At 35.2% G+C, this 23,674-nt stretch overlaps 1 protein-coding gene across 1 annotated transcript in view; it reads right to left on the bottom strand.

The window, feature by feature from the left end:
* The window catches only part of LOC148307073 (endoplasmic reticulum metallopeptidase 1-like), a 33,673-nt gene that overhangs the window by 1,034 nt on the left and 8,965 nt on the right, over positions 1 to 23,674 (bottom strand). Inside the window, exons 4-17 of the mRNA XM_088263983.1 lie at positions 21,014 to 21,170; positions 19,465 to 19,592; positions 18,652 to 18,780; positions 16,788 to 16,908; positions 15,896 to 16,050; positions 15,298 to 15,445; positions 13,397 to 13,597; positions 9,860 to 10,083; positions 8,767 to 8,947; positions 7,600 to 7,781; positions 5,881 to 6,036; positions 4,133 to 4,329; positions 2,629 to 2,750; positions 1,359 to 1,531 (exon numbers count right to left, since the gene is read on the bottom strand). Coding sequence (XP_088120109.1) covers positions 1,359 to 1,531; positions 2,629 to 2,750; positions 4,133 to 4,329; positions 5,881 to 6,036; positions 7,600 to 7,781; positions 8,767 to 8,947; positions 9,860 to 10,083; positions 13,397 to 13,597; positions 15,298 to 15,445; positions 15,896 to 16,050; positions 16,788 to 16,908; positions 18,652 to 18,780; positions 19,465 to 19,592; positions 21,014 to 21,170 — 2,274 coding nt within the window. The remainder of the gene's footprint in view (positions 1 to 1,358; positions 1,532 to 2,628; positions 2,751 to 4,132; positions 4,330 to 5,880; positions 6,037 to 7,599; positions 7,782 to 8,766; positions 8,948 to 9,859; positions 10,084 to 13,396; positions 13,598 to 15,297; positions 15,446 to 15,895; positions 16,051 to 16,787; positions 16,909 to 18,651; positions 18,781 to 19,464; positions 19,593 to 21,013; positions 21,171 to 23,674) is intronic.

Below are 23,674 nucleotides of genomic sequence, written 5' to 3' on the forward strand. Positions count from 1 at the left end.
AAATAAAAATTATATTTTGACAATGTAAGCCTGGTTATAAATCCTGGAGTGCTCAGACTTCTATCTTCCTTCATAAATAATAACCATTGATGTTTTATCTCAAGTTGAGACAATAATATCGATCTGTCATCCGGTAGGTGAATAATCCAGTGTTGGTAGAGTAAAAAATGATAAATTGTTGGTAATGAACCAGGATTCGGATCTCACATACTAATATAAGAGTTTCTGCTTAATAAAAAAGCTTCTTTACATCTCACCAATAGATGTCTCTAGTGAAGTTCTAGTGATTCAAGAACAAAGTTTCTAAATTGGTTCATATATATAGAACTTCCAAGAATTTGAGTAGTGTGGTTGTCAATAATGGGTAGAATTGGTGAATGTTACACGTGTGTAAAGTGATCACTTAAACCAGCCTATGACGGTCGTAAGCCCCGTAAATGCCCAAACTTCCATATTCTTCTTCATCTTTGATGAGATGTCAAAAAATAATATAAAAATAACTCCTGTAATTGGAGATAATCCAGATTTTGTGAACAAGTATTTGGACACACTCAAAATGTTGTAAAGAAAAAAATAGAGTTTATCTAAATTTCTTTTTGTTTATTAAAAGTATTGTTAACTTTGTGGTATGGTAATATAACACTCTCATTATATAATACTTATCATTAATTATTTAATTTGTGTAATGCCACTTAAAAACTTTACTTTATGATTACCGGTTTTGGAATAATCATTCCACCATCCATACAGTAATTCCTGTATCTTCTTTCTCTCTCTTTCAAAGAATAATAATTATAGTTTTCTATAAATAGGAGACCGTAGAAATTTCACGTTAGTTTACATTTGACCCGTTGATGGAATGGTTATTCAGAAAACAGTAGTCGTGAAATAAGTAAAAGTTTTTTAAATGGTATTCCACAAAGTGAGTGATGAATGATAAGGAGAGTTTTATCCAAATTTCTACTGATTGTCATAGGAAATACCATTCAGCAACATTAAGCTTTCCACTGATGGCATTTATATTGATTTCAAGCATATGAAAGATAGAGTGACCGTAATTTACAATTGTCCACCTCCGAGGTGTAATGTTTAGCGTATTTAGTTACCGTGCTGTGAATCCCGGGTTCGATTCCCAGGGGGAGAATAAATATTATTGATATCACACTCTAATATTTATTTAATATTACCCTGGACTGGTCCCTGAAGCGCATGAGTGATCACCCTGCCTTCATGAGAGTAATAATCAAGATAATACTGCTTCTATACAATGCAGTGCTCTATCCACCATTAGGTGTGGATATGGGTTAGAAGAAGAATTTGCTAGGAGTTTTATGGTTTAATTCGGATGTAAAGCTCACAATAAATTTGATGAAGAGGGAATAGTCCTGCGTGGCATCTCCCCTGACGATATGCACAAAGTAGGCAGGTCTTCCTTTCCACACTCCCGAGGGCTTGGGCACAGTGGGAAGGCTCCAGTGACTTACAGAAACTCCATCACGAGGGGCAAATGTCAACGTCATCCTTATTGGACCTACGGAAACAAAAAACAATGTAATTTATATTTGAAGCGCTAACTTTGTGATTTTCCATTTTATAATTAAAATGTAACTTTGTTTTAAAATATTTATAGTGATTTTAAAAGAAAGTTACATTTTAATTATGAAAAAAGAATGAACACTCTTTTTATTGATAAGATTTTTGTGTTCACACTCATAATGTAGAATGCCTTTTTTATGTAATATACGAGAATTACAATGTACATAAAAGAAAATGAAAAATATGAATTGAGAAATTCAAATGATGGGAATTGGGAGGGAACAGTGCCTTGGCGGTTCTGATCCTTGTTTAATCTCATATATTCTTATTATGTTTTGACATCTCATCAAAGATAAAGAAGAATATGAAAATCTCATATATTCTTTTTATCTATTGATGAAAATAGTGAAGGACATTGGTACCATAAACCAAGCTAGGACACAATATACCAAACCCTCTTCTAGTGGAACAGAAGGCTTGTTGACAACAGTCAACAGTCTGGCTTCTCCTGAGGAGTTTTACATGGTTTCCTCCAAGCAATGAGCAAATGCTGACCAGTTCCTGATTGGCCCACACTAGTTTATCTTTCATGTTACCAACACAGATTAAAATAAAATATGTTCTTAACTAGAAGAAACAAAAATCCACCGATTGATGTTTAAACCTTGTACATAATAAACAAGATAAATAATAAATGCAACTTCTATCTGAAAAAAAACTCATATATTCCGGAGTCAGGAGATCTGCCTTCTGCCTAAACCTCGTCAATCCTCTATAAGGTAGAATAGCTCATACTTCTCTCCTCTTAGCACATACCCCAGATAAGACACTTTCTGGACCTTGATTTCAGTTAGCAACTGTCTTCATACTCTACCTCTTTGGAGCACATTCACATTTCTAAGCATCAGTCTATGGAATGCGTAGCATTCTGAGTGGTACCCACATTTTGCAGGTATGTATGAGGAGATTCTAAATGTGAAAAAAGCGAGGAATATTTGCAAAGACAAACTGTGTGCTAAATATGGTTTTGGTATCATCAAAATGAAGAGTTCAACTATATAAATAAAGATAATATTTGATATTTATTATTACCTTTGATAAGTAGACTTAGTGTACAGACAGGAGGAGTTGTGGTACAAGAGCGTTCCTTTACGCTGAATGTGGTTGGAGAAGGAATAACGGGAGCTTCTGCCGGAATCCAACTACTTCTACGACTGAAAACACCAAAGCAAAAATTTCAGACCAGTTTTACAATAGCTAGGGTTGGGTAACTCTCCCAGTTGACACTCAGGATCAAACTGCTTTTACAAATGACACCAAATAAATTATCCAAAGTAATCATAACTATCAAGTTTTTAATTTATTCACAACATCTTAAGTTTGTCCAAATAAACAATGTTTGTTTGTGGGGCTATGTTAAGACTCATGTCTATACTAACAAGCCCGCTTCGACCGACGCATTGGAAGACAACATTGAAGCAATTATTCGTGAGATACCGGCCGAAATGTTGGAAAGTGTATGCCAAAATTGGACTAAGCGGATGGTCCATTTGAGGCGCAGCTGCGGTCAACATTTGAATGAAATAATTTTCAAACATTAAATTATATAGACCGTACTATTGATTCAAGTAAAGATTTCATGCATTTTTCTGAATTCAATGTGTTTTTTTTTAATAAAACCGATAGATCTTAAAAAAATCACCCTTTACTTGTTCATACATCAGGGTTTTCTCCATTTAGGAGTTATTTTAACATTTTTTTCGACATCCCAACATAGATGATGGAAAATATAGTAGTCTGGTTAGTCACTTAACCAGCCAATGACTAGAATATGCAGTCAAAGGTTGGTTTAGTGATCACTTTACAAACGTGCAACTTTCACCATTCTACCCATGATTGACAACCACACTACTCAAATCTTTTTATCTCCTATACATATCATTGACCGATCAAATTAAGGCAGCAGCAGGCACCTCAGTGGTTGGAGCGCTACGTGCAGCGCAGTCAAGGGATAACTGGAGAAGAGTTATTGCTTCTGCAAGGGTCACAACCCTCAGCAATGAGGAATAAGACGGAGAAGAAGAATATCATTAATCTCACGACACTGTACATGTGAGTTCACTAGAGCCATCTTTGTTGGGTTGAGAAAACTTTTTATTTGGCAAAGACCCTTTTATTTGGATGTATGCAAGACCTAACTAGACTTTTTTAGATACTGGGAAACGCCTAGAAGCAGGATTTAATTTAATTTATGCAGTTTATACTTTGACCAATATTTTACTCACAACATCTATCTATGTTGAGATGTCAAAAATGTAAAACAACTCCTAAATTGAGAAACTCATATTCGTGTACAAGTATTTGGAGACAATCAAAATGTTTCAGCGTGGGTTATCTTATTCACAAATCTGGATTATATAAAAATAACTCCTAAGTGTAGGAACCCAGATTTGTGTACAAGTATTTGGACATACTCAAAAGTATTTGGACATGTTGTTAATAAGATGAAATAAATTAATAGCAAAATATTACGTGAGATTGATGATTCTGGATTTAAATCAAGTAAAAAGAACAAGCAAATGGTTGCAAATCTCACCTCCAAGGGACCATTCTGGCCGTGTATAGTGGAACTCCACAGTACAGCTCATCATCGCAGTCGTTGCCCAAGTAGGATATGGAGCGGCCTCTTAAGGGAATGGTACGGGGGCTGTTCCGGTCCAGATTCAGCACAAAGTAGCCCGTTTCACTCCTCCTCAGCTGCGAACTCTCGTTGTAGAAGTTCCGTTCCGTGTGCTGAAATTCAATTTAATTCAATGAAGTGAAATGAAATTAAATAAAATTTAATTCAATTTATTTATTTCAATTAATATAAACATTACAAACTATAAAAAATTGTAATCTTATATTTAAAAAATACATTAAAATAAAATATATCGTAGTCATACAGGAGAAAGTGACCAAGTGCATTTTTTACAAAAATGTGATCATTGACTATTTGTTATCTTACTAGCTTAATATTGCCTGAAAAAAATCCCAACGGATTTTAAACTTGATGTTTATTTTCTTGCCATGCAAAAGTGACTTAAATGGCCCTCCTGAACATTTTACGTTTTGTTAGTTGGTCACTTTCTCCTGTACGACTACGATATGCAAGAACTATTGCTAAAGGTGTAGAAGATTCTCACTTCGGAAAACTCCTTCAGACACATGGAACAGATCAATATCCAATGAGATATTGTTCAACATAGCGGTAGCTCTCCCTACAGGCATAACCATCGGCAGGTTGGTCCTGTGCATAGGAATGTGAAACAATCTATGCCGACGCTGTCTTAGGTAACTATCGGGAACATACAGACCAATGTTCTGGATAATTTCACGAATTGCACAAAATAGCAGCAAAACAACTTGTTTATCCCTGCATATAATTAAGTAACTACCTTTTCTATTTTAACATCTCAACAAAGAAAGAAAGAATATGTAAGACAGCGCCATCTGTTAAACATAACAGCAACACACGCAATACTAGACATTGCTCATGGCAGACAGCGTAATTCTTAACAGCTACTGTCACTTAGCATTTTCAATATTTTTAATGCATTATTAGCACATTGTTGTCGGTCAGTTTTTTCATCAAACCTGACCCTAATTAGTACACTAATTTGGGTTTACTAATCACAAGTAAACGTAAACCCAACTCCATTCTGTACAATGTTTTTTAATATCTCGCGCTGTATCAAAAGTAAGCAAATAGAACGCTTATAAGCGTCTCCCGCTCTCTACCAACAGTATGTTAAATAAACTTTTAAGCGTTTTCCAAAAACAATGTGTTAACACACTTCGGACGAAAAAAGTATTTCTACCCATTCAGTCGATTGATGCTTAAGGACGTTTGTCCTCTACACGGGATTTCACCGTCCGGCAGTCCGGTTTTGAAAAATGAAAACGACTACGACAATTTAGCGTGATGGAATTTACGCGCAACGTGTTCACGCACCGATCAAGAGCTCCAATCCGAAGAAAGAAAGACAAAAGCACAAGCCAATATAAGCCAATATAAGCCAATATAATCATGTTTTAAAACGCTAACTGACGTGCCGGACATTAAAATTACACGGAATTCCGGGTAGTGGACAAGCGCCCTAAGGATGGGAAGAGTATTATTACCTTCTGCGCTGACCTTATTTCAAAAGTAGAAAAGAAGGAATGAATATTATATACCAAACTCTTTGTTAAGATCTTAACTATATGTACATAATTATAAAATCCTGTCAAATGTAAAAATCCTGTTAAAAATACTCAGGATAAGAGGTTTTATTTTTTTAATAATTTTGGTGATGGCCGTACCATTATCCAGAAGCGCTGCAGGACCGGGTTGTTAGGTCCGGGCCGGTAGGGTTGTCCCACAGAGGTGGAGAGGGATACCGGGAGCATTATTATCGCAAAGGCTGTGAGAAAACTCAGTAACATTCCAGGCTTCCTTATCAAACCAAATAGAGGAATCTAAAAACAACAAGAAATATGTTGCAATACTGGACATAACACAGTATTTTTTTCATTAACCCTTTCCGGTCCTATGTCAAATGTCATTCCACATCGACTTTATTCCGGTGAGTCCTATGTCGAATGTCATTCCACATCGACTTTATTCCGGTGAGTCCTATGTCGAATGTCATTCCACATCGACTTTATTCCGGTGAGTCCATCGTCGAATGTCATTTGACATTTTTTTCTTCATCAGTTTAGTGTTAAAATACATGCAAACATATTTTTTTCTCACTCATATTTAGTGTAAAGTGTAATAATAAGAAACAAGATTGTATACATTCAAAATAAAAATAAATTTGTAACACAAGTGTAGTTTTATTTTTAAAAAAAACTTGGGTGTATTGTTTAACCCTGTATTGCTGTAAATCTGTAGTGGACCTGGTGGATTTTTTTTTATGGACCGGAAAGGGTTGATTGATTTAGCAGTCACTTTGTGGTAATATCAATTTTTAATTTAAATTACACTTGGTAAATGCCACTTTTTCTCAACATCTATTGTGACATGTATTTTGATGCATTCAGTATCATTTTTAAACATATGGTGTTTTAAAATTATGTGTCACAATAGGTTTTATGAAATAAAAGTTTTAACCAAGTGAGATAATATCCATTTTTAATTAATGTTTTACTTAGTAAATACCACTATTTCTTAAAATCTACTGTGACACGTTTTTCAATGTATTCCGCATAATTTTCAAACACCATAAGTAAAACATTAATTAAAAATGGATAGATTTTACCACAAAGTGACTGCCGAATCAATTAATGAAATGAGATAATATTATCACAAAGTGACTTATGAATCAATTAATTAAATTAGTAAAGCAAGTATGGTTAGAGAAAAAAAAATGTATTTTAAAATAAAAAATCAAGACTTTTATTTATGTTTCTATCAAATAGGAATAGTTTAACAGTAAATCATATTTTTTTCTTATTTTAATCCGCACTCAATGGGGCATAAGACACTGCATCATATAGATGTAGTGTTATTTTGATCTAGGTGATCAGTCCTGTGCTTCAAGTTGTTAACACTTTGCATTTATATCGATTTTACACACACAGAATGCAAAGTGACAATAATTTAATAGGAAAATAATGGTTGTAGTACATATATGGCTGTATTTTTTGCCACTTTTTCTCAAATTTTAACAGGAATTGTGTATTTTTTTTCTGGAAACCCTTATCCACACCCCAATGGTGCATAGGGTACTGCAACATATAAACGCAGTGTTATCTTGATCGTTAACATGAAGGAAGGTGATCAGCTTCAGGTACCAGTCCAGGGTAATATTGAATAAATATTAGAGTGAAAAAAATCAGTTATATTTATTTCACCCCTCTCCTGAGAATCGTACCTGGGACCTCCAGAATGGTAGTCGAGCATGCTGACCATTACACTACGGAGGTGAATAGCATAGTTGCCTTCTTTTGTGAATTAGTGGTAACAATTTACTATTCCATTTCGATGTAACTCATTCCTAGTTCTGATTGGGTTAAAAATATTTTTTAGATACTCACGATGAAGTACATCAGGTACAGGACTAGACCGGATGTGATAATGGCAATGTACAAGTCTCCGTTGATGGTTCCGGAGCGTCCCATGATGGGGATGAACAGCATGTACCCCATCAGGACTATGTACATCTGGAATATTGCCGAGGGAAGGTGAACTGACAAGTATACCCATGCCCAAGTGTGAACTAAAAAAGAAGAAAAAAATTAATTACAAAATGTGTCCTAAAAAATTAGAATCAGTAAAGTGACCAGACTTTTCCAGTTGTGTCCTTGGGACGTTGGAGGATCCCGCTTCGGAAAACTCCTTCAGACACATGGAACAGATCAATATCCAATGAGATTATGTTCAACATAGCGGTAGCTCTTCCTTTAGGCATAACCATAGACAGGTTGGTCCAGTGTATAGGAATGTGAAACAATCTATGCCGACGCTGTCTTAGGAAACTATCGGGAACATATAGACCAATGCTCTAGATAATTTCAGGATTATCCATCATACCGCTCAACAATCGATAAAAATACGTAGTCAAATACACATTCCTTCTAGTCTCTATTGTAGCCAAGCATACCCTGGAGAAACTTGGTCGGGTAGAGCCAAGGATAATAGCCGTACTCTCTCATGTAGAGATACCTCAGAAACTTGTTTTGGACTTTCTCTACCATAAGAGAGTACTTAAGCTCGTGTGGCCCCCAAATCATGGAGCCACTCTCGAGTCTACTTCGCACCAAGGAGTAATAAAGAGTTCTCAGCATGCGGGTGTTTTTGAAAACTCTGGCAGTACGCAGAACAAATCCTAGCATTTTGCAGAATGCATCGAAACATGTGTCACAATGATTTTTTAAAAAGCGGTATATATGTACCAAGTAAAACTTAAATTAAAAATGGATAGGTATTACCACAAGTGACTGTCGAATCAATCAATGAAATGACTTAAATATTGTTATTATGTAAATACTGCGTAATTGCAAACATCCATATATTGGCAAATTCTTGGAAATGGTATCTCCTATGGTCAGAAGCGGAAAGCTTCATACTTCACAAAGTTCTCAACAGATGGCTGTCCTGTAGAAAGCAAACATTAAAAAAAATGTGTGTCGAATGCACGGTGGGCATTTTCAAAGGTGTTACTGCCAACTGCAGATAAAGAGTCAAGAAAGATGTATCCTTACCGGAGCGATAGAGCGGGGACAGATGGACGATCAGGTTGGCTATGGCCGAGAAGAGAACCGGAACCATGAATATTGCGGCAGACCTCGCGCCGGCACAAGTCAGGATGAACAGGACTATAGACCAGGGTACCTGGGCGGCCACCAAGTTCAGTTGAGTGGCCATGGACTGAGATAATCCACGCTGAAACAAAATATATTAACATTTTGAGTGAGCCCAAACACTTGACTATATTTTGACATCTCATCAAAGATGTTGTGAAATCTCAAAATGTTGTGAATAAAATAACTTGTCAAAGTATAAGCTGCATAAAAATTAACAAAAACAGGTTTTCAGGTGTTTCAAACGATCGCCGCTTGAGACAGTTGCTGCCAGCGACCACGAACTTCGCGTAGTGAAATTATTTTCAACTAGATTCAATGATTTTTATTAATCTTAAAAAAAAAATTTGGAGTCCTTACTTGTGCGGTAGTGAGTAGGTCCATACCATCGACAACAGACTTACAAAGTTGCCAGCACTGACAAACTTATCACGTTGGCACAGAATTGGTAATATGTTGTGACGTTTCAACGGAAACAGACAAATAACCAAATACTAATAAACCGCATCCGTAAACAAGTAAGAGCCCTTTTGAGCAGACAACAACGGCCTGGTAAGAGCGCCCTGTTATACAACTTACCACGCCACCACTCTTATATTTTATTTTATAACTTTAAATGAATAAAATCCGCCTCCGTAATGGTCAGCACGCTCGGCTACCGTACTTTAGGTCCCGGGTTCGATTCCCAGGGGGGATCAAATAAATATAAGTGATTTTTTCACTCTTATATTTATTCAATACTACCTTGGACTAGTACTGGAAGCGGAAGGCTGATCACCTTTCCTTCATGTGTTAACGATCAAAATAACACTGCGTTTATATGATGCAGTGCCCTATGCACCATTGGCGTGCGGATAAGGGTTTGAATAAATAAATGAAATGAATGATCTGTGATCAAGTAAGCACGTTTTTCATTTACAAGCAATCTTCTGATGAGTCTGAGAGAGCTAGGTATTCATTTATCACACAACGCATGGAATATTTAGCAGCTCACCTTGTTCCTCCTCCATTTCTCGACCAGCATGATGACCAGCCCGTAGGCGGCGAGGCAGGGGCACCAGTAGAGGGGGAAGATGAGCCAGACGTTGGAGAACCACGGCATGGCGAGAGGGGCCACTCCGTCTATGAAGGCCCCCATGGTTATGGTGACCAGGAACCCGGCCAGCATCCCGCCCACTTGCCCACCGATGGCGAAGCTCAGCTCGATCCATGCCATGCCTGCCAACACAAGATGTGCAATCAAATTAAGCTTGGATACTTCACCGCAAAGGAAGCAGAGAGAATACCACGCCACACCAATCCTGTCTTGCAAACAATCTCTTCCACATACGTGAATCTTCTCATCATAAAAAAGAAAGTTTTTTTGTTAACACTTATTGTTTTCACCTATACATTCCATACATGCCAATACATAATGTGTAATCAAATTAAACTCGGATACTTCACGGCAAAGGTAGGTATAAAGAATAAAATGCCACACCAATCCTGTCATTGCAAACAATCTCTTCCACATTCGTAAACCTTCATCTCATAAAATATAAATATTTTTTTAGTAAAAACCAATTGTTTTTACTTCTTTAAAGTTCGTTAAATTTTAAATGGACCATTTTTGCAAAAAAAGTCTTCAGCTTGTTTAGCATACATATCGCTCACTCATTTCAACAGCGTCATATATCAAAAAACTTTATCGTTCTTTCTTCACTCATTCGATTCACATGCCCAAACCATCTCAACATACCTTTCTAAATTTCATCAATAATACTGAGCAAAGCCTTGCAGTTTTTCCTTATTTAATATTAAAATCATTAATTTAGTATAAAAATATAGAACATTTACTCAAATCTCGTTAATTTATGGAGTGTAATCTTAATCGATAATCATTTTTCCTTCAAACATCTATCAAACATCATTTTGCTGCACATTTGTGTGATTGAAAGCATTTATCCATCTTTTACCAACTCTATGCTTTACTTCCATACATTAAGATTGAAACTAGGACTCTGTTGTGTACTGCCAGTTTAGCATTCACTGAAAAGTTTTTATTTGATAAAACTAATTTCCTTAAACCATTCAATCTGTTCCCAGCATTCACACTCTTAGAAATTTGGATTGACTCCTTGATTTGTGTGCTTTTTATAAGGTTTTCTGCATTTAAGGAACATCAGTTTGACAGTTCTTATGGTCATTAGTGTCAATAATTGATGTTTGTTTAATTTTTTTTCAATTCCCGACCAATACAAATTAATCCTCCTTCTCAATACACAATGTTATAGTTTAATAAATTAAAATATATGTCAAATATAGGCCATATCAGCGATGTTAAAATTATCATATGTTATATTGGCTGAAGTAACGACATTAAAATCATGAATTAATAATGATTTAAATGTCATTACAAGTAAGCACGCCCATTATGTTTTATAAATAGTAGAATATAAAAATAAAAGAAATTAGAAAATTGTTAGCTGAAAAAGTAAAAAAATATTAAAATATTCTGTAAGTTAAGAATTGAAGAGAGGAAGAAAGCAAAGGAATGTGAAAAGACTTGCTAATATATATATACATACATATTTTTTAAATCAAAATAATACCTACCAAGGCCATATTGCCATATCACTCACTCCTTTTAACAACGTCATATATCAAAAAACTTCATTTTTCAGGAGATCGTTTTTAAAGTTTAAAAATATAATAAAATGCATTAAAAATAAATATCAAGCCACTTTTAGAACTTTTTACTGTGCAACAGATCTTTTTAGGTAAATCTGAATGTGTTTTCTCCATTTGAAATATATTTGATAGGTAATCAAAAAAATAATTAAACAATACCTTTCTCTTCAAAATGCAAAAACAACACTTTCTGCCCTGTAGCGGGTAAATATTAAGTTAAAAATATACCGCTTTTGCTGGGATATAGTACATTTTCTGGGCATACTGAAAACATGCACAACTGAAAATTGACATTTTTTTATATATGACGTTGAAAGGAGTGAGCGATATGTTAAGCCATATTCATGTTACAATATAACTCTTAAAACACAAAATCGTAAAACGTAAAATCAAACAGGAACCGTGGTTCAGTTGGGTAAACATTCAACTACAAAACTAGTGTTGCGGATTATATTCCCACTTATTGCAAAAGGAAGCCATTAAAAAAATGCCATATTTTCATATACTTATCTGATGCATTCTTCATTAATTAATACTAAAAAAATCTTTAGCTGAATCTATCTTTATACAGATTTTTTTTAGTTTAGTTCAACCTGTGTACAAGCAGTCGAGTTATAAAAAATACATAAAACAATTTTATATCCAAAAAAACTTTGTAAATTACTTAATGCCTTCGCCTCTAAAGTGGAGTGGATAGAGCATTTAGTTATTGTCCCGGGTTCGATTCCCAGAAAGGTATAAGAGAAAATAAATCAAAGTTTTTCACTCTAATATTTATTACTATCTGGTACTTGAAATGCAGGACATATCATCCAGCCTTCATAAAACTAACAATCAAGTCAACACTTCATTGATTGTATGCAGTGCTCTATGCACCATTGGGAGAAAAAGAGGAAACTCATCGTACATTATTCAAGCCTTTTCACATTCCAGAATTGATATAATCAAGCAGATTTCTGTAAAGATCATAGTAAAATCAAGCACAATGAAAGTATTCAGTTGGTAATCATTTTTTCAAGGTTGATAAAATAATTTAGTCCATAGACAAGCGAGAGGTAGAGAAATTGATAGGTTCAAAAGAGCCATAGATTGGAAGCGCAAGAGCGGTGAAGCGTGTTGAAATAATGTGGTATAATTTTACTGGGATATTTAACAAATTGGGTCTGCATTTCAGGGTCGTTTGGTTTAGCTTCCTTTCCTAGGTCCGGTTTTGCTTCTTCCTCTGGTTGGATGGTTACTGCATCTAATATGTTGATTGATTGATTAATTGATTATTTTCTAATTTATAAAAATGGTATAAAATAATTTAAAATAGTTATCCTTTGGTTACCAGGGCTGTTGAGGTTTCTTTGACATCATAGACATCAACAAATAGAGCCGCCTGTAATTTGGCAATGACACCAACATGAAAATAACCCCATCGTTTCTGTGACGTCATTCATTGCCAACTTACGAAAACAACGTATTTTCAAAGGCGAATTTTCCACAAGAAAATGATGAATGAAAATATTAACTATATCAGCTGTTATAAACACAAAACAAGTCTAATATAATCCTTTATAAGAATGAGTATGTTAAATTAGATATTCCTCCTGTCGTGATAATGATCCATTGTAAGATATTTCAATTCAAAATATCGATGTTTAACTTATTGAAGAAAAAGAAACAAAATATGAATCGAAAATAACTGTTTAATCCTGAATGAATCCCTAATATACTGTCCAAAATGTATCTGATACTTTTTTAAATCATGACGTCAGATCTGAGGTATCTAGTATTTCTCGCTAAAGTACTGAAAGCCAATATATTATACATATAGATTTAAGTAGCCGAAGAGTTTTATAATAATAAGGAAGCTTACCTTGGTCGCTCATCCGGAATGCGTCATTGGGATTTGTTTTCCCGTTGAGCTGTTCCACGTGTGCATACATAGAATCACTTTTCTTGGATGCGGAGAATCTGTATTTCTTCTTGTCCCATAGCTTCTCGATGGGCTCCATGGCCTTCCCGACGGGCCCCTCTAGCTTCACTATGGGACCCCAACCCTGAGGGAGCCATTGCCCTAGGAAAGAGAGGTAGAGAGTGCAAGGCAGAGAATGATACAGCAGCAAGCAGAAATTAGTTGTAAAAGAAAGTAGAAAAAGGTATTCGTCATAGACAAACAGACATGCTTTTTATGTACAATGCTCAGTGTTCTTACAGTGGAAAATTAGACAACAGAAAATTTTTAAATAAAGATGGATAGCTACTGAAATAGGCACTTTAAATTACCAGGGAGATTGAAATAAATATTTTATAAAATCGCTTCATTATTTATCGTATAATATAATAATTTTTTTTTTTTTAAAAAGAGAAATATTTCTGTTTTTTTTATTTATGTTCAAAAATATTTTATTTTATTTTTTGACATCTCATCAAAGAAAAATATGGAAGTCTAGGCATTTACAGGGCTGACGACCGTCATACGCTGGTTTAAGTGATCACTTTACACACTTGTAGCATTCACCAATTCTACCCATTATTGATAACCACACTACTCAAACTCTTGGAAGTTCTATATACATATATGAACCAATTTTGAAACATTATTTTTGAATCACTTAAACCAGCCTAAGACGGTCGTCAGCCCCGTAAATGCTCAGACTTCCATATTCTTCTTCATCTTTGATGAGATGTCCAAAAATAATATGAAAATAACTCCTGTAATTGGAGATAATCCAGATTTTGTGAACAAGTATTTGGAGGAACTCAAAATGTTGTAAAAATACTTTAATTACATACTATTTCTGTGAGCCTAAGTAGCTCATTATCAAAAATAGGTATCAAATTGTGGTTCAAAACCCACTTAGATTCGAACCCAGAAACTCTGATTAAAGAGTCAGCGACACTAACCCAGGACCACAACTCGATTGATATTCAGTCCAGGGTAGTCCCTGGACTGGTATTTGAAGTGTAGGCTTGTTACCTGACAATTAACACTAAACTTAACATTGCGTCAATCTGTTTCAGTTTCCAGTGCACTGTTGGGTGCGGATAAGGATCAAAAAATAATGTACTGTTATTTTAAAAGAGTATAGTAAATATATGTAATAGTAAATATAGTACAATGTGGGTATTATTTAAATTTCACAGTATCACAATAACACCTTCTTCAAGCATAAGAGTTAGTCTCTTTTTTTGGAAAAGTAGAGCATTAAAAGAATAAATGCACCATAAGTAGATTGTATTAGATAAAACAAACCATTTACAACATTTTCAATGTGTCCAAATACTTTTTCACACATCTGAGTTATCTCCAATTATAGGAGTATTTTCCATATTATTTTTTGACATCTCATACAAGTGAAGAAGAATATGGAAGTCTGGGCATTTACGGGGCTGACTAGTGATTCAAGAACAATGTTTCAAAATTGGTTCATATATTTATATTTAGAACTTCCAAAAATTTGAGTAGTGTGGTTATCAATAATGGGTAGAATTGGTGAACCAGCCTATGACGGTCGGTCAGCCCCGTAAATGCCCAGACTTCCATATTCTTCTTCATCTTTGATGAGATGTCAAAGAATAATATTAAAATGGGTTATTTTAACTCAGAAGACACATCGGATTAAACATTCTCTTTATATACATCCCAACAAACCATGTTTAATTCATGTAAAATAAATTAAACAATTCCAAAATATGAGGGACGGTTATCATAGATTTAGTATTTATATATGTTTTTTGGTAAGAATAATAAAATAATAATAAAATTTAACTTACATTGAGATAAACGTCCTACAAATACCACCGTGCTGAAGATTGAGAGTAGAAATACGATGATGTTGATGGCTATTCCAGCTCCTACAGAATACCTAACCATGAACCATCCTAGGTAGTCGAAGTACACCATCTGACCCTCCGAATGTTCCTAGCAAATGAAAATAATAGTAATAGTAGTAGTAGTCTTAATAGTAGCACTGAAAAAAAGGGAATGATTTCACAATCAGATATTTCAAACCGAGTGTCTCACTCATATGTTTTGAATTTTGAAAGTATTAACTTTGAGATCATATTGATATATTATTTTGAGAAATAAAAAGAATTTTGTTTTTTTGATCCACTCACATTTTTATTAACAACCAACTAGTTTCGGCAACAACCCGTTGCCCTCTTCAGGGTTTAATTTAACCCTGAAGAGGGCAACAGGTTGTTGCCGAAACTATTTGGTTGTTAATAAAAATGTGAGTGTATCAAAAAACAAAGTCTTTTTATTTCTCAAAATAATATCTCACTCATATTTTTATTTTATACTTTGGTTTATTTGTAACAGTACCGGTAAGCGTATCTTGATTAATATTTATTTAATTAATATAGGTACCTTAATATTTTCTAATTCGGGAGCATGGCCAAGAACTCTGATCATCGCTAAGATATTGTTTCCCATATGCTGGTGACTGCCGGCCGGTATGTAGTTCTCCGTATCGTATATGGTGTGGTATGCGTAACCATTTCGGGCAAACGCAAAATCAAGTCCTGGATAACAACATGAAAACATAAATTTTACAAACCAAGGCTTGACAAGTCTTTATTTTTAATTTTTTCAAAATATATCACATAGTTTAAATATACAGCATCACTTACACAGTCAGGATAAGTTATTTATATGATTAAACATAGTTGGGGTAGTAATAATAACCACAGTAAATAAACGGAATATAATGTTAAAACAGTGAATCATTACAAACTAATTACTTACTTATAACCCTCATCCGCACCCTACAGTGCATAGGGCACTGCATCAAATTGACGCAGTGTTATGTTGATCATTACTTACATAAAGGCAAGGTGATCACTCTTGCCCGTCAGGAACCAGTCCAGGGTAATATTAAATAAATATTACAGTGTAAAATCACTAATATCTATTTTCACCCCCCCTGGGTATCGAACCCGGGACCTCTAGCACGGTAGCTAAACATGCTGACCCTTACACCATGGACAATCAAATCTTGACAAAAGTGTAAGATAAATTAAATTATTTTTGAGATTTTTGTTGTTGTATGCTAGATACCAATTTTTTTCTTTTTAAATCGGGTTCATAGCTGGTAACTTAGAATACAAGCAGTAGTACCTTCGTCTGTAAGTATAAACTTTTTTTTGTTTTATCCCTTTTATTTCTTTTTTTTTCATCTGCGTGCCATGCAAAATCGCCTCGCGTACCATCGTTTTGCCATCCCTGTATTAGGGAATTTAAAACTTATATAAAATGTTACCAGGTATGTTTCCAAAGTCTCTGAAGATCCTGAAGTCCGTATCGGAAGGAAGAAGTCCGGCTTGGAATAACTCTTCTCCCAATATGAGCCCGTGAGGGTGGGGAGCTACACGAGCATAATACTGAAACAAACCATTCACTAAGTATACATATCGTAGCCGTACAGGAGAAAGTGACCAACTGACAAAACGTAAAATGTTCAGGAGGGCCATTTAAATCACTTTTGTTTGGCAAGAAAATAAACATCAATGCAGTTAGTCGTTTTTAACAAGTCAATATATTATTTTTGACATCTCATCAAAGATGAAGAAGAATATGGAAGTGAATATGGAATATGGAAGTGAATATGAATATGGAATATGGAATATGGAATATGGAAGTGAATATGAATATGTAATATGAATATGGAAGAATATGGAAGAATTTGAGTAGTGTGGTTGTCAATAATGGGTAGAATTGGTGAATGTTACACGTGTGTAAAGTGATCACTTAAACCAGCCTATGACGGTCGTCAGCCCCGTAAATGCCCAGACTTCCATATTCTTCTTCATCTTTGATGAGATGTCAAAAATAATATGAAAATAACTCCTGTAATTGGAGATAATCCAGATTTTGTGAACAAGTGTTTGGACACACTCAAAATGTTGTAAGTCAATATATTATACTTCCAAGTTTGAAATCCTTTGGGATATTTTCAGGGCAATACTAAGCTAGTAAGATATCAAATAGTCAATGATCACATTTTTGTAAAAAATGCACTTGGTCACTTTCTCCTGTATGACTACGATATCTGACTTGCAAAGGGTCATAAATGGGTCTATTTCAAAATTCTGTCTGGTATATTATAAATGTGGAGGTCCTCACCAAAACGTTACATTTCCATTATAAATGATTTTAAGTAATCAGGAATTCTGGCTTGTAAAATTGTTATGTTTTGGTGCGATTTAATGATTTCATATTGGTTTAACACAGGATTGGTCACGTTTTGTCGCAACTTCAATTAAGATTTCGATAGAATACAGTAAACAGAACAGATTTTCATTTAAAGAATTTTTTGTGCAATATTGGAAATGTAACTTTTTGGTGAAGATCTCCTCAAATAAGTATTTGTATTGAGAAATCTGATGAAAAAAACCTTAAAGATTTTTAATTACTCTTTAATCTAAAGGTAGGGCAGTTGAAAGTGTAAAAAAAACTCACTAATTATGCTAAAATTACTAGAAAAACAAATTTATATATTAAATAGATGTTAAAATCAAATACTGATTTTTTGAGTCTACAAGTTATAGCATTTAATGATAATTGTAGCGTTTAATTTTCATGTAACATTTGATATACAATTAAAAATGGAGTTCTACTAATTAAACGCCAAATCAATAAATATATAAATTATAAAACTTACCCCACTAACAGGTTTACTATATATATATAATTTTTATTTATAACCCTTATCCGCACCTAATGGTGCATAGGGCACTGAATCAAATTGATCTTGATCATTACTTACATGAAGGCAAGGTGATCATTCTTGCGCTTCAGGAACCAGTCCAGGGTAATATTAAATAAATATTACAGTGTTAAATCACTAATATTTATTTTCACCTCCCCCCCTGGGAATCGAACCCGGGACCTCCAGCACGGTAACTAAACACGCTGACCATTACACCACGGAGGCGGACACTATATACTGAAAATAAATCTAAAAAGTGTGGATAACAAAATAACTACAAACTGGTTAGTAGACCCTTGAAGAATGAAAAGCCATTAATGAAGAAGAAGAAGATTCTTTTCGGTGGCCTTTGCATGACCTGGGTGTAGATAAAAGCTAAAACAAGAAGCACGTACTGGAATGAAGATTTACTTACTTTGAAAAGCCAGGAGTTCTTGGGTCCAGATTGGAAGAGAATGGACCTTCCGCCTTGTCCTGCAGCTTCCATATTGAGGAGAACTCGGGCTGTCGATGCCCACCGATGAGTCAGGAACAAATGAGAACCCTATAAAGTATTATCTCAATGTTCATTCATGCACAATTAAACAAACAAACAAAAATACAGTGAAAACTGGATTTTACATCCCCAGATATAACATTTTCCCGTCATTTGCGTGTAATTATTTCAGTTCGGATTTTGGCATCAACTTGTCACCGGATGGTTTAAGTAATCTCTCTCACTCTCTCTCTCTAACCCTTACCCGCACCCCAATGGTGCATAGGGCACTGCATCATATAAACGCAGTGTTATCTTGATCGTAAACACATGAAGGAAAGGTGATCAGCCCTCCGCTTCAAGTACCAGTCCAGGGTAGTATTAAATAAATATTAGAGTGAAAAAATCACTTATATTTATTTGACCCCCCCTGGGAATCGAACCCTGGACCTCCAGAACGGTAGCCGAGCGTGCTGACCATTACACTATGGAGGTGGACAAGTAATCGCTGCAGTATAATCATGCGCCATTCACCCATAATTGACAAATTTTGGAAGTTGTATTTATCCTATAATTTTGACTCCTTTAACAAGATTCTTTGTGAATTATTTTTATATACAAGTAGATTTTAAAAGCATGATTTAAATTTCTTATTAAACTTATATTTTGACAACATTTTTCAAATATTTCATGAAGGTATGAATTTTATTTATGCCTATGTAAAAATAAAACAATTATGTAGAATTGTATTACCTGCAGCGAAGTTTCCTCAGCACCATTAAAAAGGAAGATAACATTATACTTGAGACGTTCAGGAGCTTGTGTGAGAACTCTCACGAGCTCCAACATTATGGCGCAAGATATCGCATCATCAGAAGCCCCTAGACAATAAAAAATAACTTTGTAAAATATTAAATATAAAACAATAGATAACCTCCAGTTCTATATGAAACATAATGATAGTTACTTGGTTTACATAAAATATGAAATGAGAACTCACAATCAAACTAAACTGTATCGTAACAGACCTTTGAATAATTATTAAAATGAAAAATAACTAAAAAACTAACTAACCATCACGCCGCTTCTCCGCAGGGGTAGGCAGAGAGAATAGAGCGCCACACCACTCTGTCCTTGCAAACATTCTTCGCCTCTTCCACGTTTATGCATCTCCTCATACATACCCGCCGATTGTTACGACTCCTAACCTGACCACTTTCAAGTATTTGGCATACTCGATCGTGCCATGTTTTTCTCGGTCTTCCTCTGCTTCTTTTCCCACTAACATTCGCCTCATAAATTTGTTTTACCGTTCTTTCCTCACTCATTCGTTCCACATGTCCAAACCATCTCAACACCCCTTTCTTAATTTTATCGATAATGCTTATCTCAGCTTTGCATTCCTTCCTTATTTCACTATTCGCACATCTATCATACATCGTTTTGTTGCACATTCTTCTGAGAGATCGCATTTCGACTGCATTCAGTCTACTTTCATCCTTCATCCTTCGATGAAAATGAAAAATTATGAATAATTTTGGGGAATCCTAGCTCTACCGCGTACTACTCAAAGGGCGTTTGTGCACTACACGGAATTTTACCGTCCGGCGATAAAACGATGATTGGCTTGTGATTTTGTCCAATCTTTCTTCGGATCGGTACTCTTGATCAGTGCGTAAACACATTGCGCGTAAATTCGATCACGTTAAACTGCTGTAGTCGCTTTTATTTTTCAAAACCGGAATGCCAGATGGTAAAATTCACAAGCTGTTAAACAGTCATTAGATTATCTCTCCTATTTCCAATACAGAATAAATTAAAAAACGCTTTTAGCTAGAAGTAACCGGAATCTACTAATTGATCTATAAACCTTGTACTTAATAAGCGAGGTAAGTAAATAAATGCAACTTTTCTGGAATGATTTTGGGCAGATGCTCTTTGGTACTTGTTTTTTTCTTTTAAGGATTAACCCACAAAGCCTCTACTTTTTAAGGCTTTGTGGTAGGATAGTAAGGATAGGGAAGGTAAATGTGAAAATGCATCACAGACACCTAGACCAATTTGAAAATAAATCTTTCCATATTAGAATTTAATTTGTAATTGGCGGGAATCGAACCCGCGATGCCAATTTCACAGTCGAACAGCTACCCAACTACGCCACGGTGCCTTAGAGAAAAGTACCAATAAAAAGTGGTTAAAAACAAAGTAGTTTTATTTTACAAAAAAATAAATGGAACTATTCTAAAAAATACTGAAACGGTGTTCAACGGGGTCTTATCAAACAAATATTTGTATTACTTACCATCGCTAGTGGGAACGGAATCGTAGTGGCAGTTGACCAATATACTGTGTTCGCTGCTAGTTCCTTCCAGAAAGGCCACCACATTCTGAATGTTCTCATAAACGTTTGTGAATCGGGGGACGTATTCTAGAGTATAAGCTCCGCTGCCCCGCTGCGTCTACAAAAATCAAATTCACATATACTTTTTAAGTCAAATTTGATTATCAGTAAATTCATACTAGTAATCAAGTGTTATGAAACAGACCATCTTTGACTTCAGTAATATTCAAATAGATTTAAAAGACAGTTAAAAGTAATGAAACAATGTTGTACAACATAAATCATAATATATATACAAGCTCTGTAACAAAGAAGGTACCTACATCCTACATGAAATAACTAAAAAAATAATAATAATAAACAGAGTACATAAAAGAAAATAACTAAAAAATAATTCAGTCAGTTTTATTTTAATACTTCCAAATCGCCTTTTGGTTGTCGTCTTACACGCTTTGATTTTCCTTTTTTAATCCCAGTGTCATCAGCTGTGTGGTTACATTTTCTTAACCAAGTTTGTACTGATGGACCTGGGTCCCAGGTATCCAATGGGAGACCTATCAAATCAATAGTTTTTCCTCTTTGTGAGGTTCAAATATATATACAACCTGGCGGACCGAGTAATGCTCCGATACATGACCTCAATCGGAATATTGTGTGACAACAAAGCGTTAAGGACTAGTTAGGCAAACTCTAAAAATTGTAGGCACCTGTTCCAACGAACCGGTTCGAATCGGCTGAACCTCACCACTGCTTCAAAGGGCAAAAGAAAATAACACAAACATCAGGACTTTTTGTGATCACGCATTATGGAACAGATGATCTTTCACTTCAGTAATATTCAAACAACCGAGGGAAGTAACTCAAACATCAAGACTTTTTATCTCAATATAGGTGAAGAAGTTTATTGAAATGGTAATATGGATGTTCCCCAGGCAGGCCTCCAAAAAGGTGGAAAGACAGCTGGGAGTCAACATCCCAAGAGCTACAAGCGGAGACACAAACAGATCCTTAGGATCTAGAAAAAGAAGAAGAAGAAGTAATATCGATTCCTGGGTGTTTATGATTGTCATTGGCTGTTTATACACTGTAACATTCACTTTTCTACCCATGATTGAAAACCATATCACTCAAAATATTTTAAGTTGGTGCAAATTTTTGTTAATAAACTCTAGATCTCCCTCCACTTCGGAGTTATTTATTTTGATATTACATATCAACAAAGATGAAAAAGAATATGAAAGTCTAGGTTTTAACAGGGCGTACGACTTTAGGGCTGGTTTAAGTATATTTCGGAGGTTGTATGTATTATTCGATTGACACCTTCTTTCACATGCTAGTTCTCAGCACCATCTATGGTTGAGTTGAGTAATTATTTCAATCAGGGGTAAAATGGAGAATGTAACACGTGTAAGCGATAACTTAAACCAGCCTTTGACAGGTCGTAAGCCCCATAAATACCCAGACATCCATATTTTTTCTCATCTATTTTGAGATATCAATATAATTAACTCCTAAGTGGACAAAACCCAGATTTGTAAACAAAGATTTAGAGACATTCAGAATATTGAAAAATTAATTTGAATTTGAGACCAATTTTTAGAGAGATAACAAATATATATTGTGAAAAATTCAATCGAAAAATGATCTTCTTTATAATGCCACTAAAAGCCTTTTAAAAAAGGGTAAATACACAGATAAAAATGCCGATATCCATAATAATTTATGACTATAATCGCGCAAAAGGCGTCAAATAAAATTACAGCGCACTGAATGGAGGTTTTATTACAATAATATAAACAGAAGTTACCGGGTTTAATGTACTTACATTTTTTTGTTCAATAATCTGCCAGAGATAAGATTAAATTTTTGATATTGTATAAGGAGTACATTTCAATAAAAATCAAAACTCTATATTCACATGCACTTTCAAAGTCATTGCAACTGTTTATTTTTAACACATTCTTGTCGGACAGCAGGAAATCTGTATTCCGCCCACACCTTGTTGACCTTCTATTAGGTGCAATAGCTCGTACTTGTCTGCTCTCAGCACATGCCCCAGATAGGACATCTTCCGGACCTTGATGTCAGTCAGCAACTGTCTCCCCGCTCTTGCTCTTTGGAGCACATTTGCACTGCGGACCATATCGGTCAGTGGAATACGTAGCATTCTATAGATCAATATAGTCTTTTATATTATTATAGTATTATTTAACCATATCCGCTCCCTATGTGGGGCATATGAAGTCTACAAACTGTCTCCAGGTTTTTCAGCTTCTTTGCATCCTCCTATGTCAGGTCCGTGTCCCAAAGTTTAGACGAGAATTGCCAACGAATTGTCAGCAGTGGTCGTCCTGGAATGTGCGAACCTGATGCCTTGTAAAAGAGTCAAGCTTGATGGGGGCTCTCGGGAGGCATGGGGAGTACATGGCCTAGCCAACTGAATCGCCTTTTCTTGAAAACAGTTGTGACTAAGATTTGCTACGTCCTACGCCTTATCTCTTCATTCCTCACAAAGTCAAACCACCGCATGCCGAAAATCCTTTGCAGACACCTATTCTCAAAGCTAAGTACACGGCTGCTCTAGGTCCTTACAAGGTGCCATATTTCACAGCCTTATAAGAC

Source organism: Brachycentrus maculatus, unplaced genomic scaffold (genome assembly GCF_059751285.1).
Source record: "Brachycentrus maculatus isolate JH-2025_06_01 unplaced genomic scaffold, ASM5975128v1 h1tg000211l, whole genome shotgun sequence".
NCBI lineage: Eukaryota > Metazoa > Arthropoda > Insecta > Trichoptera > Brachycentridae > Brachycentrus > Brachycentrus maculatus.